At 46.6% G+C, this 17,979-nt stretch overlaps 1 protein-coding gene across 3 annotated transcripts in view; it reads right to left on the bottom strand.

Annotated features, from left to right (window-relative positions):
• The window catches only part of LOC101470462 (fibroblast growth factor 12), a 56,893-nt gene that overhangs the window by 7,199 nt on the left and 31,715 nt on the right, over positions 1 to 17,979 (bottom strand). For 2 of the 3 annotated variants that reach the window (XM_004565023.5, XM_004565022.5), the window contains exons 2-4: positions 6,356 to 6,466; positions 3,471 to 3,574; positions 374 to 572 (exon numbers count right to left, since the gene is read on the bottom strand). In XM_004565023.5, the coding sequence (XP_004565080.1) occupies positions 374 to 572; positions 3,471 to 3,574; positions 6,356 to 6,466 (414 nt within the window). Of the gene's footprint in view, positions 1 to 373; positions 573 to 3,470; positions 3,575 to 6,355; positions 6,467 to 10,702; positions 16,982 to 17,979 lie in introns of those variants that run through there. The other variant, XM_012922924.4, reaches the window with a different exon arrangement.

The following is a 17,979-nucleotide window of genomic DNA, read 5'->3' as shown; positions in this document are numbered from 1 at the left end:
GCATGTGCACACAGAAGAACAATGTGAAATAGTTTTAACATTAGCTTATTAAAAGTTTTGAAATATGATGACTTGTTGGTTAAATGAAATGTAACTGTTGGACTGACGTCATCACAGACCTGCAAAATCAGTCATGAACTGTAAGGATAAATATTCACTCTGGGACAACAGAAAACAAGCGTGCCTTGAACTCCAGGACGGTTCCCCGAGGACCTCAACAATACTGCAGACCCACAAACCTTCTTTACAGATAAAGAAAATCGACGGTGGCGTTACTAATTCACACTTCGTCCTCGTGTTTTGTCTTTCTGCCTGACCCGTGAGACACGAAAGCATCGCCACCACCAACATCTGTATCCACAGCTGGTCTCACCTTCGATGGGTCTGGGGACAAAGTGTGAGCACGGTTTGGTTTTCTTCACTCGGTTTCCCTTCATGATGATTCCTTCCTTATTGAGGCCCAGGAACCAAGCCCGGCCCGACTCGTGCTGCCGATACATGGTGGACGAGTAGATGACGTAGTAGTTTTCAAAGACCGACTCCTTGAACTTGCACTCTGGTGTGAACACATCCTGATACACAAACACACAGAAAACATTTCAAGTGTAATCAGCAGAGAGATCATTTTGTAGTTTTCCTTACACGACCGCCTGCTTCACATCTCTGTGCGTCCACATGTTTGATTGCACGACTCGACTGCTTTTATCTGAGTTTTATTTTGAAGTTTAAACTTGGGGCTTTTATTTTGAAATGAACAGCGTCGAGTGCTGACCAGCAGCCTTTTAGCGTCACGGTTCAGTTTGTGCTCAAAGCTTTTGTCATCATTTTACTTCCATATGAATCTGCCTGCCTGGTGTGACAGGACAGGAAACGGTCACTACATGCTGATACTTCACAGAAACACGGCAGGATGTGATAGGACACAACACGCGAAGCAGCCAACGAGCTGCGACCAATACGAAACACCTCGAAGGTGATCGATCACATTACACGCACACGATAGCGTCAGCAGCACTGCAGCGCAGCGTCACATGTAACAGGACGTGAGAGTCTTACAAAAGCTGGGTCTTAATTCTCAGCCTGAGGTTCACACTGAGCACAGGAACTGTTCACTGCTGCAGTCTTTAGAACATTTTAATTAAACAAAAGGAATCTGAACTGTAAGAACTTCAATAATCCATAAAACATAAATGGGAAAAGAAGCTCAGTGCAAAGCAGCTGAAGAATAAAACTCGACATTATTTTGAAAGCTTCAAAAAGCTTTTAAGTTGAAATATTAATGTGAGTCTTGTTCGTGCACTTTATCCTTCACGGAGCAGGAAGCTGTGGTGGACACCAAACGTGACTGCTGGGCCGTTTAAAGTCCCAGTTTAGCACCTCCCTCCAGGTATAACAGGTGTGTGCGTGTGTGTGTGTGTGTGTGCGTGTGTGTGTGTGTGTGCGTGTGTGTGTGTGTGTGTGTGTGTGCACCCTCTGGATATAACAGGTGGTCAGGTGAGCCAATCAGAGCAGAACAACCCCCCCTAGCCTAGAGCCAGAGCCGGCGTTCAGTTACCTCAATTCTGTGATCACTTAATAAATAAAAAGCAGTTTTGGTCAGCAGGTGTGGACTGCAGGCTCCTGGAGAAGCTTAGAGGCTGTTTTTATTTGTAATCTGTTGCCGATTATGTTTATGTGTCGCTGTGCTTCCTCTCCCAGCCTTTTGCTGCCCTGCTCCGACCTTTGAGACGCGTTCCTGTCATAAACTTTGTATTGATGTAAAAACTTTGCTCACCGTGAGATGTCACAGATGCTAATTACAAATCTGTCTCTGAGTGTTTAAAATGATTCACGAGTGACTGAGAATCTGATAAGAATCACGCTGAAGTCACTACTACACTTAATAAAACCCAACACAAACACAGCAACAGATAAAGAGGAAAAAGGAGCCACGAGGAAGGAAAGACGGGACTTCAAATGGAGCGTGACGATGATGTCGAGGAGGAAGAGGAAACAGAATAAATGATGAAAAGCGTATTTTTTCCTCCCAGCACGCAGCCTGCATCTCATATCAAGACGTGATGGTTTCAGTAAACAGTGTCGAGACGCTCGGGCCTCCCAGCACAACTTTACTTGCAGCTGTCTCACCGCTCATGCTGTAATGCTCTTACATAACTGCAGAGCAAGAGGAGGAGCTGCTGTACTCTTCATCTGAAGCTACACCTGAGAGAACATGAGTTTATATTTTATGGAGCCGAACCAAATCTTCACTTTACCTCCTAAAAAAACAGGGCTGCCTCTTCCATCCTGGATTTATTCGGCATGTGGTTGAAGGGCTGAGAGATGGGATGAAGTCATGTGATCTCCCCGCTCTCGATGGGAAGCATTTACATTTCAAAGCATTGAGCAGTCAGGACCGACTGGTGAGATGGGATCAGGCCAATTTGTGATTAATTAATAATTAATTAATGATTAAGATTCATGAAGAGGACCATCGAGCTAACAAGTGCAGAAACATTTACTAACAGCTGCACTTCCATATATGGCATCAAACCACGAAGCAGAACTGAAGCGCAGCTGCAAAGTGGCAGCAAGGTTTCATCACATACCCGCCACGAAGGCGCGCTCGTGTTACACTGACTCAAACTACCACACAGTCAGCGTCCGCGGCTTCAAATCGCAGTGGCGGCGAGACATCTGTGATTGACAGGCAGCAGCAGCCAATAGGAGCGCTGCAGAACAGGTAGTTCATGGTCGCTCCTCAGAATTACATCTTCCCCACAGCGCCGACCAACAATCGCAGCTAACAGCTAGCTTCTTCGGGCGCGCTGCGAGCTCATATTTAGTTTTTGTGTCTAACACGCCTGAGAAAGCTTCCTCACATCGTCGCTGTTATCCTCCTCTTCCTCCACCACTCTGCCTCCATCCTGATGCTGCGCACAGAGAGGCGCATTTTAAAGTTTTATGCACGTGTTGTGAATTATGGATGTTAGATGGACTCGCTGAGCAGCAGTACAGCTGTAGATGTCCTCGGTCTGATCAGGGCTGTCCTCCTAACTACTTCCATTGTTCATCATCAATTAATTATTACACACGCTGTCTAAAAGTGGAACTTTTGTACCGTAATGTCACCGAGTTTGCATCTGAACACGAGCTGGAACAGAAAAAACAAACGCAGGATCTCTTTGCAGGGGAAGAACTGGATCGGTCAGATAATGAAATAAGATCTGAAATCAGATCTTGTGGGGATTAAAACTGAGAGAAGTGTTTTCACTTCAGTGAGAAACTTTATCTCAGTGTCACCCTTGAGCAAAGCAGTAACACCTGATTACCTCACAAACAGTAGTTGACTATCAGTGTTTTCAGCAACGAGACGTTTTAATAGTTAAAATGATTGTTGGGGACACGTCAGGAGCTCCTGGCTTTACCTGCTCCAAACCTTTAACGAAACAAGCTCAAGAAGGACATGAGGATGAGGCAGATGTTCTTACAGATGTGTAGAGGAATCCCTCGGCGTTCATGGCCACGTACAGCGCGGCCTTCACTCCCTGGATGGCCACGACCCTCAAACCTACTGGGATCAGGTTAAACAGAGCTGGAGGGCGAGAGACATAGACAGAGAGAGAGAGTTAGGTAGTGAGAGGCAGAAGTAGATTAATACAAAACGTCACAGAGAGCACAGAAGACGGACGGAGCTACCAGGAAGTCTGCCGCAGTTAGCGAGCTCTTATTGTGAAACCTCGAGTTGAGTCATTTGGCGTTTTGAAAGCAGATGTGACGATCGAGCGGCGGAGATGAACGAGGAACTAAGATACTGCACTAAACTCCCCTCTTAACGACCATGATTTCAAACGTTGATGACCTGGCTCTCTTCCTCTCCTTACTCCTGCAGGTTTCTTCCTGTTAAAAGGGAGCTTTTCCTTCCCACTGTCGCCAAAGTGCTTCCTCATAGGAGGTCATATGATTGTTGGGTTTTCCTCTGTATGTATTGTAGGGTTTACATTACAGTATGAAGCACCTTGAGGAGACTGTTGTGTAAATAAAACTCAATTCGAGACCTCCCAGAATATTTTTGTTCTATGAATATGTGCACGTATATATCAGACGGAGCAGAAACGTTTAACACTGCAGGATGATGTGAAAATGGTGATTGCTGGAATAATTCATCAATGGTGGGTTAGCCACGAGGCCCCAGCGTCTCAGCCAGGCGGAGGTTGAGACCCGGACTCTGGACCGCTGCAGCAGCTCCATTCTTTCCTTTTTCAGCTGTTACATGCTAGCATGCTAACAGAGGCCTGTAGAGTCTCCTGGGGGGAATTTGCTGGGACATCCACTCCTGAGATGATGTCTTGAGTGTTTTCCACGTGTGGATACCGTCCTCCGCTGTGGAATAACGGACTTGAGATTCTTTGGCGATGGCCTTATCCCTGCGTGACCGATGGACATCAACTGATGCTTCTTTAAGCTCGTTGCTGATGCCTTTCCTCCTCTGCATTGTGTTAACACACAAACCTGCAAACTACAGAAACGTCTGCTTCTATCTGTTCTCACATTTGCAGTAAAAAGTGTCAGAAATGAAAATGTCACGAAGAGTCGCACAGAGCAGGTTTAAATTAATAAACCAGCAGTGATTCCTCCATCTCTGCTTTAAATCTTCTGCACCTGTGTAAATCAGACCCACTCAGCATTAAAAAATCCCATTACACCTCCTCAAACTGTGAATTCTTGTGCTTTTAGTCGATCTGTAACGGTGGTTAAAACCCGGCTCAGCCTGCTGATGTGCTTCCAGCTGATAAAGCGAGAGAAAAAGACTGAATAAAAGCAGAGAGAGAGCGAGAGGGGGGGTGATAGAGGGACGCAGTGATGAGAGGTGATTTAATCCTCGGGGACAGAGAGCTGCAGTGTGGGTGAGGATGAGGAGTAGGAGGAGGTGGAGGAGGAAGAGGCCTGTGGCAATGGCTGTGGTTAATCCTCCTTTATTTAACTCAGAGATGATCAGAGAGAAAGCGAGAGGGGGAGAGAGGGGAATCCAAAACATCTCCTCCTCCTCTTCTTGTCCTGTTTTTGCTTCTTTTTTCCAAACCAAAAGGATTTACAGGAAGCAGCAGAGGCTGTAATCCTGAGCTCATCCAGCCGAGAAACAAAGACCTGCAGCGGGAACGTGACCGAGTATCGACGATCAGAAGCTGCCTTCAGACTGCTCCACCTCGGATCACTCTGTTACAGACGCCAGATGCAGCTTCAGCTCTGTTTTCTGACGCAACCCCAAACGGGATTTGTGGAATCGAACCAACGACCTTTTGCTTGCCAAGTGAATGTGTTAAACATGACAACGTTGTAGGGGAGGTGCCTTTAGTGAGGGGAGGGTGGAGTGTGAGAGCGACAGATGGATTGGGGCGGAGTGACATCCCTACACTCACCTGTGGGGAGTGACTGAAAGAGCTGCAGGTGTAAGCTGTGGAAATGCATTTCCTTTGAAGCGCACTTAGTGATGGGGCTCAGAGCAGATCTGCTGGTCCTCCACATCGAATAAGCAAGACCGACCGGGAGGAGGACCGGGCAGACCCAGGACTCACTGGAGAGATTATATCTCAGCTGGCTGGGATCAAATCCCCCCGGATGAGCTGGAGGAGCTGGCTGGGGCAAAGGGGGTCCGGACTTCTCTGGTTAGACTTCATGACCCAAACCCAGGGAAGCAGCAGAAGATTGTTGGATTATGTTTATGTTCTGATTTAATGAGCTGTTGTGTTTGAGATCCTTCTTCTGTGTAATGTTTCACCTTTCTGAGCTGTTCTCTTGTTTGACATCGGATGATCCACGGTGCTTTTACACTTTGGCTGTGGCTCTTTCCATAAAAGTTGGAGGTAGCGACCACGACATCACACAGTAGTGAGTGTGAAACAACATGCTCACTGAACCCTTCATAAAACCGACTCCTGACACCAAACTTTAGAAAATGACCTCATCTTTTTATTTAGCTTGACCCAAAACGAGCCCATAAACCCTCAGGATCGCCCCCTGGAGGCCATTAAAAAGAGTACAGGTGTGAGGCATTTTCTCTTCACTCTTCAGACAGAGAAGCCACGCCCATTTTTTATGTAGCGTGCGGTCTAGACCAGGGCTGCCCAATCCCAGTCCTCGAGAGCTACTATCCTGCAGCTTTTAGATGCATCCCTACTCCAACACAGCTGAATCAAATGGTTTGATTACCTCTTCAGCATGCCATCGTGTTTGGCAAAGGCCTGATAACAAGCCATTCATTTGATTCGGGTGTGTTGGAACAAGGATGCATCTAAAAGCTGCAGGACGGTAGCTCTCGAGGACCGGGATTGGGCACCCCTGGTCTAGACAAATACAGTTTTAATGTGGGACTCACTGTAGTCGCTGTTCTCGTCCTTGGTGCCGCTGATGGCTCCTTCGGGCTGCATCTGCAGGAAGAAGCCCTGCTCGCTGAAGAGGCGCGTCACGATGCCCTTCAGCTGCGGCTCTGAAACACAAAGACCGATGTGAGGTTCAGCACACACACACACGCACACTGTACCTGACAGCAGGTTGTCAGGTAGCATTGCTGAGTTTATCTCACTCATGTAAGCGTTTCTTCTTCTTCTCTACTTTCACATTTGAGAAGAAGAAGAAGAAACAAGCGTACATCCCAACATTTCCCGTCCAGCGTTCCTCACACAGACTCGACCGCAGAGAACTGTCACACCTGTGCAGTCAGCTTGCAAATCACGCTAGCTAGCATTAGCTGATAAATCCGCAGTTCACCCTTTGCTTGCATAAGACATATAACACTAACAGTGTGTCAGCCACTAGTTTAAGAACATGTTTAAACATGACCATCGGAAACCCTCCAATCTGTGTGGAGAGAGTCAGGAAGTTCCTGAAGCCCCAAATCAGTGACCTTTGCCCTCAGAGTTAGCAGATGGCTGCTGATGGGTTTCCAGCCTGGGCCACGTGAAGCTTAAGGGCACACAAACACACATGGTTCAAACCCCAGGGTGTCACATGTGCCCCAGAGACAAACCCTGAGGCCACGGCTCAGCACGCGAGTCCCTCCTGCTTGACTTTAACACCGAGCTGAAGGTCTGAGGACGTAAACACGGTAGAAGCTGAGCAGACGAAGTGATGCTCCAGATGACAATGTGGGCCAGAAGGACTCATCTCTGGCAGAAATAGACCAAAAAGACAGCGAGGCTAATGTGGAGCAGGCCGCTGTGCTACTTAAGGACCGAAGACACACATACGTGTCCGGAAACGACAACAAGGTAAATCTTCACCTTTTAACAGAGCAGACGTGAGTGTGAGTGTGGAGGAGCTGACACACAGCAGGACCAACCGGCCCTGCAAAACACAACGACCTAAACAAAGACCTTTATTGGCTGCTGCTCATTAAAGTCGTTTGGTTTTACTCTGATTACCCGTCAAACAGCTCACATGTATAAATCTACACTTCCTACATTTCATGCAGTCACAGTATTACAGGCCTTGTTTCACAGAGAGGAAGTGGATGCAAACAGCTTCCTGCTTTAAACGGATGATTTTCACATTGTTTGACGACAGCATCACTGACCCACTGCGTTGTGTGTCCTTATTATCCAATTCATCCTCACTCCCAGCCGGTCGCAGCTGATGGCCCCGCTCCTCCTTGAGCCTGGCTCTGCTGGAGGTTTCTTCCTGTTAAAAGTGGGTTTTTCTTTCCCACTATCGCCTTGCTCAAGTGCTCGCTCACAGGTTTACTTTCTGGTAAAAGCAATCTTTGTTATGAATTCAGAGAATAATAATAGCCTCCAACATGATCACTTTAAAGGATTTAAGGTGTCAAACAGAAATTAATATTAACTAAATACCAATAAGGACCTAAAGTTTATATTCAAGGAGCCAACTTATTTATTTCTGGTCATTTTTACGTTCATAAATACATTCAGTTGTTTTCCCACATATTTATGTCATCAGTGCATTTTAAAGGAAGGCCATAGAAGTCAGCTGGTTTACTTTAGAGGGCAGTGGCGTACCTCACGCTGTGTTTTGATGTTCAGAATCCAAAGTCAGCGTGCTGACGATTCAAACACCGACAGTCACGAAACATCTGCAAGGTGTAATCTCTAATTATAAGCACGGATCCAGGAGCTATATCTGTGAGTGTGTGTCACGCTGTGTGAAGACAAGCTGTGAGTTTTAACATCTGTGAGGCCGCGGGCGACAAAACACCTCGTCACACGCTGCTCCCCGAGCTCAGGCGTGATCAGACTGACAGCGCCTTTAAAACCCAACCTCGTCTTCCCGAGTCGCAGCGAAACGATAAACGCTGAACTAAGAACGCCGTCTGCTGCTGTGGGAGCTTTCTACACGAAGGAACCGTGACATCGATGAAAGAAAACCACCTGCTCATCTCTTACATATATTTATCGATGACCCGAGATGGTACGAAAGCCAACGTTTTCTAAATGTGCATTCCTTTTAAAGGCCACCAGGGGGCGACACCTGAAAGAAAAGACGAGGAAATAGCTCATGGACCTCATTACTGGTTTCCACACACCAACACAGTGATGGTGTAAATCAGGAGTGTCAAACATGAGGCTCGTGGGCCAGAATCTGCCCGACGATGACTCCAATCCGGCCCACTTTAAGTTTTGCAGTTTTCTCTCCACGCCACACCAAACTACAGGATATGCTCTGTGAATTAATGAAAACTTTACATTGTAAATGCATAATTACAGGACAGTCTGAGCGATGAGCTACCAGAACCTTCTCTGCAACTTTCCTACCTGTTTCAAGCCCACTACACATCACAGTTTTCCTTTTAGGACATTGCAGACTGAGAGGGCGAGCGGCTTGATTCTGGCCCTCAGGCCGCACTTTGCCCCTGTGTGTGGTCGATTCTGCACAAAAAGGTGGCGAAAAAGCCGAAGGAAAACCTGGAAGTGCTGCTGAAGGATACTGGAGGCACGCGGTCGTGTTTTGATTTGAACTTGAGCAAAGTTGGGGGTGAAATCTTTAGGGCTTCAAAAAGGCTTCATGCAGTAACAGATCTCATTAGCAGAGGACTCACTGAGGGCGAAACATCAAAGCGGGGCAAAGTGCTGACGTTGAGCTGAACGCCGACTTCACCAGCTGCAGAACAACTCATGAATAACTCGGCCTCTTCCTACCAGCTCCTTACTGGAGAACTTGAAGTCTGCAGACTCTGAAGGAGCTGATCAAGCACAAGTGCTGCGTAATAGTTTTAAGCTTTAAGAAGCTGTTTGTTGTATTGCCAAGAAAACAGGAGGCGGAGGCGACGGCGGGGAGTCGGCTAATGAGAGATGAGAGCTGCAGCTAGCTCATAAATGTGTAAACGCAGACATCTGTCCAGTTCTCCGACGCTCTGCTGCTGCTCTCCGAGAAGCTTTCTCTGGAGGGAACGCCGCTCGAGTTCAGGTCGACTTTTATCTCGTTATTCTGCAGGAGGACTAAAAAACATAAAGGTTTGCAGTTACTTCAAGAAAAGAAAAATGCCGTCTGGAATCACACCGTGGGGATCTGATGATGCAACGCTCATTACAAATGAAACAGAGAACATGGAAGAACCCACAGCAAACAGGGAGGTGAGTTTTCTTTATGCAATCCAGTATCATGATGAACCCACAGAACATACAACACCATGGAAACCTCAAATTAAAGCTGAGCTTCAACTTTCTGAGCTTTAAAAGGCTGAAACCGTCCTCGTCAAGGCAACCAATGAACTTCTTCAGTGTTGACGGACCCTCAACAGACACAGGTAAGGAAAGCCCTGAATCTGAATTTATCAAAGTGAACATAAGGATAAGCTTTATTTGTCAGTTGCAGTTGCTTGCAGCTGAAATGACAGACCTACAGACAATATACAAACTTACACTGGGGAGACAGGTCAGGCTAGAAAAAGGGATAGACAGTGAAATATGTAACATATGGGGGCAAAGTCAGGAGAAAAAAAAGGGTTTCTGCCCATGATGACTTCCAACAAGTGAGTCATCATAAGGAGAAAGCACAGAAAACTCCATAGCACACAAAGAAGCACAGATATCATCACACTCTACGCCATGAAACACAGACAAGCAGCATACGGGCGGGGGTACGCCGATGTACACAGTGGTCGCGGACGCTGCAATTCCTCGCGCCTCCAGCTGAGCCACTGTCTCCATCGGGGGAGGGGGGGTAAGCACGGTTACCTGATCAGAACTGATTGATGTTCTGATTAGGTAACTGTGCAGCAACCAAGGTGTCTGTTTAGTGGTCGAGTGGGAGGAGCCAGACGTCTGAAAGCGACGTTAATAACTAGGGGGGAGGGGGAGGGGCTTCAAAATAACTGCCCGGATTTGTTCAAGTTGCCAAGTTGGGAGGTTTCCTTCCTCAAAGATTCCTGCGTCATTGACAGGAAATGTTCTTATATGGCGATCTCAGGTGCACAGAAGGCCTGCTCACCTGCTGTTAAAACCAGCCAGTCAGAGGAAAGCTGAGTTAAAGCTGCAGGTTGTTCACATTAAATTGGACCTGTGTTATTTCCTGTCATATATCTGCTACTTTACGAGCGACAGCCAATCAGAAAGACAAAGGATGCCCTGTGTAAGATAAAGAAGGATTATTTTGAATGGTGACTCGTGCTAAGCTGCTCTGATCAGCGTGGTCATGAACCTGTGTGAGAGCAGTGTTCCCGTCCCGCCGTAACACGGCAAACCTTTGCTCTCCGAATCGTTCCACCCACCTGGTTTCCGGCGTACTGGTCTTTTCTTTCCGCTGCAGAAGCGAACTTTGCTAAAGACGCTGAAGATGTGTCGCTCACACAGAGACCTCGGGTCTTTACTGGGACTTGAGCGTCGCTTGTTAGTGGCGACTTTGTCGCTGTTGGACTCGCGGGCCTGGCGCTTCTGTCTGATCAGGGAGCTGGCGATAGCCGCCGCCATATCTCTGAGAGGAGGACGAAGCCACAGAGGAACAAAATATCTGCTCCTGCTGTCCGAGTCTGAGGCTGACGACCCTTCAGTCCGAAACAGGTGACATGTCGCCTGACGGGCCTCGGAGGGACCGAGCCAAGATGAAAAATCTTCTCCCTTATGGCAGATCGTTGATTAAGAACCAAAACGTTAGAGATCCACTGTGTGGAACAGCTGATGCACAACGGTCACACGTACAGGCTTCAAAAGAAAAACACCAGAAGGATCCTGAAAATCCACAAAAGTGAAGAACCCGGAAGTCGTTTCACGTTCGTGCGATTCACCGCACAAAACCTGTGTGCACTCCGATGTTAGGAAACAGATATTCCTCTTAAACAGTTTAAATAGTTGATTTATGAGTATATGTTTACATGTTGAGGCTTCCTTTCTGACGACTAATCCAAAGAACGGTGATGAAGTCCCCGCACTCTTCAGCTGAGGGTTTGGAAATAGATCACAAATCCTGATGGAGCTCTGAAAGACGGAAACTTTAAATATCCAGAGAAGAAGAGAATACCTGTTCCCTAAATAACCCTACAGGTTCCCACACAAGTTAAGACGCAGCACTGGCCTGGAGACAATTATTAAAGGAATAAAGAAAAACTCTGAATGAACATTTGATGAGTGATTACGCCTCGATCGAGGAGCTCATCGTGTCTGCTGGGTAATTTATCACTTTAGGTCGCCTCCATCTTTCAGACGCTCCGATGGAAGCGCACATGGCAGCAGGGATTTTCTCGATTTACGCGCCACAAACAGAAGAATCAAAGAGCTTCACCGTGACGTTTCTTCACATCTCTGTGGAGCGAGAGGAAAGCATCTTCATCCACCCGCCTACATCAGCTCGTCAACAACTTCCCGACATGCAGAAAAAGAGGAACAAACCCGAGAAGTTCAGAATTATCCCAGAGAAGAGCCGATAAAGCCGCCGATTCCACTCGCATGCACTCCGCTCTGCTCTATTTTACTCTACTCTGTTCTCCTGCCTCATCCTCTCCTCCTCCTCCTCCTCTTCCTCGCAGGCTGAGAGCTGCTGAATGTGAAGAGAGAGGAGCGAGGAGAAAAGAGAGCAGCCGTCAGTGAGAGATCGAGGAGAGAGAGAGAGATGGAGAGAGGAGAGGTGGAGGTGTGGAAGAAGCTCCTAAAAATATTCCGCCTGATGTTTCATGTTGCTCCCACATCAGACCACTCCATCTTCACTGCAGCATCCCGACGCACACGAGCGCGTTACACGCCGCAGGACGACTGGTTACTACAGAGCAACATCAGCATCGAGGCGCCCCGCTGTCGGAGTCGTGCATGTTAGAGAAAAAAATCCTTTCGTTTCACTTTAATCTTCAAACCAGATCATCACAAATTACAGCCAACCGCTGGCTTCTGCACTGTGCGCAAACATTTTGTTTGTTTGGACCCAAAAGTGACCAGATCTGGACACGTGCGTGGTTAGAAGACCTCATTTAGGCTCTGATCAATTTTAAAATGAGGATTTTCTGCTTTTGTTTTGAAAATATATCTACAGGAAAGGCAAAAGCAGCTGGCGATAAAAAACCTCGGAATCCTGCAAACAACACGGCGCTGTCTGATACCACAATCTTTTGCAGCACAATCCGCGCACAAACATGTTCTGGAGAGCATCAGCATGAAAACAACTTCAAAAGCTACATTTTCACTGACCTAATTGAAAAATAAAACAACTGAATTTTAGGATTTTGGGGTTGTTTTTGTAGCAGGACACAGTTTGAGAAAATTCAAAAACTATAATTATTACAGAATTATTAGCAACAAGCACACTTCTCTAGAAAATTGCCACATAGTCCTCATCATTTTGAACATTAATAAAAAATTCCTCTCTGCATGTGACCCATTCACTCAGCAAAGCAGTGGGCAGCCACCAATCTAGCGCCCAGGGAGCAGTGTGTGGGGACAATACCTCGCTCAGGGGTACCTCAGGGTAGCCGTTCAATGGATTCGAACCCCCGACCTTCCGATCATATCCGACCAATCTACCTACTGAGCTATCCCTGCCCCTACGAAGCAGCTTAGTGTCACTTTGAGAAGGAAAGTCTGTTGCAAGAGGCGGCTCTCCCACAGGGCTGCTCCATTATGGCAAAAATCCACACTTAAGGAAACTGAGGCATACTGAGTGTCTTGATGCTCAATCATCCAGGTAAGGAGATCCCAAAAGGTTGAGTCTGTTCATCTGGAGGTTTCAGTGGCGTTTCATCATCATCAGGTGACGTCTGCAGTCTCAGCGGACTGCAGGTTTCAACCTTATAAACAGGACATTTGGACAATGACTGAAACCAGCCAATGGGCTGGGAGGTCACTTTCTTTATCATTAATATGCAAATTGACATCAATGGTCATGAGTCCCATTCACAGAGAGTTGGGGAATGGCTGCAATCACAGCATGTAAGATGGGGACAGATGGACCCTTAGGCCCCCTCCTCGATTCAGAGATGGTCTTTCCCTTTTCACGTAAATGGCCTCCTTGACTCCGCCCTCAAACCAGCGTTCCTCCCTGTCCAGGATGTTACATCCTCATCCTTGAAAGAGTGTCCACTGGCCTGTAGGTGTAAATAGACTGCAGAGTAGCTCTTCTGTGTTGGTCCACCCACATTGAGTTTGTTTGGTTGTGTATCGAGGAGGTTGGGGTGGATGGATGGGTGCAGGAAACAGAAATGTTCAGACAAATCCTGATCTTTTCCTCATCTGATCATATTCCTGATGAAACCAGATATTTACATTTATATTACTACATAGCAGACGGCTTATTTAACAGTGATTTGTGGCCCATCTCTTGCTGCTGTGGGTTTTATTGTGGAGCAGAAGCCCTGAGGAGATTCTGATTTATTCACGGAGGGAGCAGATAAACGCGGTGCAGTAAAAGTCTTCACTTTTTCCATGAAGCATGTAGTTTAAAACAACGGCAACAAGGTGCATGTTAAATTGTCGAGCTCTGCAACCTCTCAGTTTCTGCTCTGAAGCGTCTCTGCTGTTCCGCGCTCACACTTCCTGTCAGAGGCTGTGAAGTCAACTGCAGGGTTACATAAAGGCATCTTTATTCCCGCTGCATCTCTACAGCGGCAGCACACACGGCTCACGAACACGTCGCCGGGGCTGAATAACCGTGAGATCTGCTCCAAGTCAGGAAACGCTCTCTGAGCCCGCAGGCAACGACGTGATCTGACACTCAGCCCGCCGTCCTGTCGTTCTGCGCTCAGAGCAGAAATGATTCACTCATCGCTTCACATCTGATCACGCTGTGAATGCTGGAAAGCTGCAGCCTCAGGTGGGGAGACAAACCCAGAGAAAACTGATCCCAGCTCTGTGCACACGGCTGAGTCTGAGCTTCATTATGAAAGAGATAAATCTACAACAAGTATTTCAAATATGGATTAAAATACAGCTTTTTTCTAGATTCGTTAAACGATTCTTTGGCATAAGATTTCCACTGAAGCCTCTTTATTTCAGACCTCTTACTACTAATGCTTCTACAACTGTTTGTTAATACAATTAACCTCTCAGCAGTCGTGCTATTGGTCAGATAATGTCATTAAAACGGCTCCAACAGCACAAACACAGTCCAGAGGTGCAGTTCAGGTGCTAGCAGACCGCTAGCAGCTACAGCCGCCTGTGTCACCAATGGATCTATTAATGCAAACTTTAAACCTTAATACAATTTAAACAGGTGAGTTATTAATAAATTGTCCTACGAAGGAAGAAATGATTTATAGAGACCAAAATAGTTTTTCTGTCAGGCTGTAAACGCGCTTATTTCTGCTGTTGGACATTTCATCGTGGGAGTCTTTTTGGACTGACTCTGGAGCCCCCTGTGGACATTAGAGGGACTGCACCTGTGTGTTGGCTTCATTTGCTGTCATATTTCTGGCATCCAGTAGCTGTTAATAGCTGCATGTTTGTGTTTTAATTACCGTGTTTATATTCTTTCCTTGTTGTTTCTGCATTGATGTGTAAATGGAAAATAATACAGATCCATATTTTTATTCTGGTACTCCAAGGCATAGCTTTACATTACATTACAGTTTCTTTAAGCCCTCCCGATAAGTGAGCTTTCATCTGATTGACCAGCTCTGTAAGCCTACCGAGGGGCATGTATAGGCCCAGTGTTACCAGTAATCAGTCCAAACCGAGAACTCAGAGCATCTGTGGTGACCACAAGATCTTATTATTATGGGGGTGGGCACTTATGCTAAAACACTGGTAACCTTTGCTTCCTTTGTGACTGACCTAATATTACGGCGTACTGAGCTGCTGCAGCTATTCTCCTGTTAAATCTGCTGATTAAAGCAAATTTTGGGGGTTTTAGGATCTGGTTCTGATCCAGATCATCTCATTTTTCTTTCTGAAGAGTGAAATCCTGCAGAGAAGTGTGAAACACTTTCAGCAAACAGGTCATTTCAGCGCCGTTAAAGACGAAGGCTCCACCTCTCTTTGGTTTGTCTCTGGACCTGAGGCTGAGGCGTCCAGCAGGATCCATGGCTCACGCACCGAAGTGAAACTGAATGGGATTAACTTCGTCACTAACCGGGTGCGCACGTGTCAGTGAACGCACCATCATGCTGAATGTAGGCCTACAGTCTCGCAGAAAAAAAAACAGGTCAGCGTCTTTAATTACTGTCGTGTATTTGCGTCCTCGTACCTGCTCAGTGGGACTGAGGGAGGAGAAACGTCTCCGTCGCTCACTCTGATTATCAGATCCTGACGCTGCCAGTTATCCTGCCCAGATCAGGTCAACAATGTCTGACTCACTCGACGTTAAAAGAATCGTGTAGTTATTAACTTACTGCTTTCCGATACTTGTAGAAACAAATGAAAATGCTTATTTGAGAGGAGATGTGCAAGACTCATGTCTACCTCTAAATCTCTTAACCCAGTTCTCTGACACTGAAGCTTGAGGTCTGTGGGCTAAATCCAGCTCTTCACAAGTTTTAGTCTAGCACATCGCACATCTCCTTGTAGCTCCTCCATTCCTTAAAAGCCCACGTTCTATTGATTGGTGAACACGTGGAAGCCTGCCAAGAGTACGGAAAAATCATAGTAAAGAAAACGCTGGAGGCCAACTCCAAGGCAACCACGCAAGCGTGGAAGATAAAGATACGAAGCACCGTCCCCGGCAGTGTTCTCCATAGACCTGAAGCTCATCGTCAAAAGCAGAGACGCACATAGATTCAGGAGTGGAGTGACCGTCAGTCACATCCTGTACGTGGACGACTTCTGTACGCCACGATAGAGCGAGGCATCGACTCAGCGATCCACATAATCAGGATCTGCTGTGAGGACATCAGGATGTCATTCGGACTGTAAGAGCGACACGTGCTGAGAAGCTGAACGGCAGGAATAAGATCCAAGCCATCAATATGTACGTCCCCCAGACACCCAGCTGGGATAAGAAGGTGGTCACAGGAGGAAGTTACCGATTTCTATGTATGTGGCCATTGGAGGAACTGCAACTTTAAGCTTAACCGAACCCCTTTCTTCTTCTTTTTATACACTTTTAGTACTTTGTGTCATTTCTATAATTGATGTCAGGAGAGATGAGTTTAATTCGGGTTTTGTTTGGTCTACATCGACTCTGCAGCCTGCATCAGGGACTTAACAAGACGACTGTCAAACTATTAGCTTGCTAATGTTGATATTTATCCTCCACCTCCAACTGTTCACTGTAGACAAACACCTGTACGACATCACTGACCTGTCCTGATGGTCGCAGGTTCGATATCTGCTGAATAATGTAAGTGTGATAGGTTCATACCTGGGAGAGTCCAGGACCGAAGGACAGGAAATCCACTGTGGCAGCACCACAATCGATCCCACGGCTCATTAACACCCAGCAGGTGTGTGTGTGTGTGTGTGTGTGTGTGTGTGTGTGTGTGTGTGTGTGTGTGTGTGTGTGTGTGTGTGTGTGTATACAGTTCAGGTATGTTTCCTGATCAATAGACAGACTGCCTCATCAGAGGGCAGGAGAATGTCAGCAGGGCAACAACAGCAACACCATTAAACTGCCAGAGAACACAGTACACACAGTACACACAGTACACACACAGTACACACAGTACACACACAGTACACACACAGTACACACACAGTACTTGCAGTACACACTACAAACTCAGTACACAGGTTGCTCATGATATGAAAGAACCTCTCAGACTGAATATATGTATTTAATACTGCATTTGTCTTCTGCCCAACACAGTGTGTTAACCACAGAGTCTGGCTGAGCGGTGACTCACAGCAAAAGCTGGTTTAAACCCACTGAGCTGCAAAGCTCTGCTCTCACTGTTATCCTGTAATAAAGAGGTTAGACTGACCGAACATAAATAACTGAAATAGGGACCAACAATGATTAAACACTGTGGTATGAATGTGTTGTTCTAAACAGAAAGGTGAGAATGTGGAACAGGTAAACTCGATAAGGACACAGCAGGAAAAGAAGGAGGAGAGAGATAGTGTGAGGCACAGGTGAACTTAATCAAGGATCGACCCTGTAAACTGAGGAAGTAAGACATGAGATAAATTATTAGGCTCTAAAAGAAACAAAAGGTGAGGGAAAGTAAGGCACAGGTGAACTTAATCAAAACAATAAGCACTGTGAGAAAAGGAGGGAAAGCAGGAAAAAAAATCAGAGAGTGAACACAGGAAACACGAGAAACCAGGAACAAGGAAGATGTGCAAAGCGAGATCAAAAGACCGCGACGATGAACCAGGACAGCTCTGGGATTTACTTGCAGGAAGACAGTAAGTATGAGACGGGAGGTGTTTTCAAAAATAACCTGGAAAAAATCTATTCCAGGTCCATCAGAGACACATTCAGCCCAAAACTGAGGAAAGACTCCAACAAACAGCGGCGTGGGCGGCACAGAGGACGGCCGCTGGATGTTCAAAATGTTAACAGCAGCACGTATTGTTCCTCCGTCTATTGTTTCACGCCGAGCGTGCACACAGCGATATATTTTTAAAAATCTGCCGTTTCTCCTGCCGATGACTCACCGCTCATAACAAACACAAGCTCAGAAAGCCGGCC

Source organism: Maylandia zebra, linkage group LG14, assembly GCF_041146795.1.
Source record: "Maylandia zebra isolate NMK-2024a linkage group LG14, Mzebra_GT3a, whole genome shotgun sequence".
Classification (NCBI taxonomy): Eukaryota; Metazoa; Chordata; class Actinopteri; order Cichliformes; family Cichlidae; genus Maylandia; species Maylandia zebra.
Note: the sequence above shows the minus strand (reverse complement) of the source record. Positions and strands in the feature narration are given on the sequence as shown.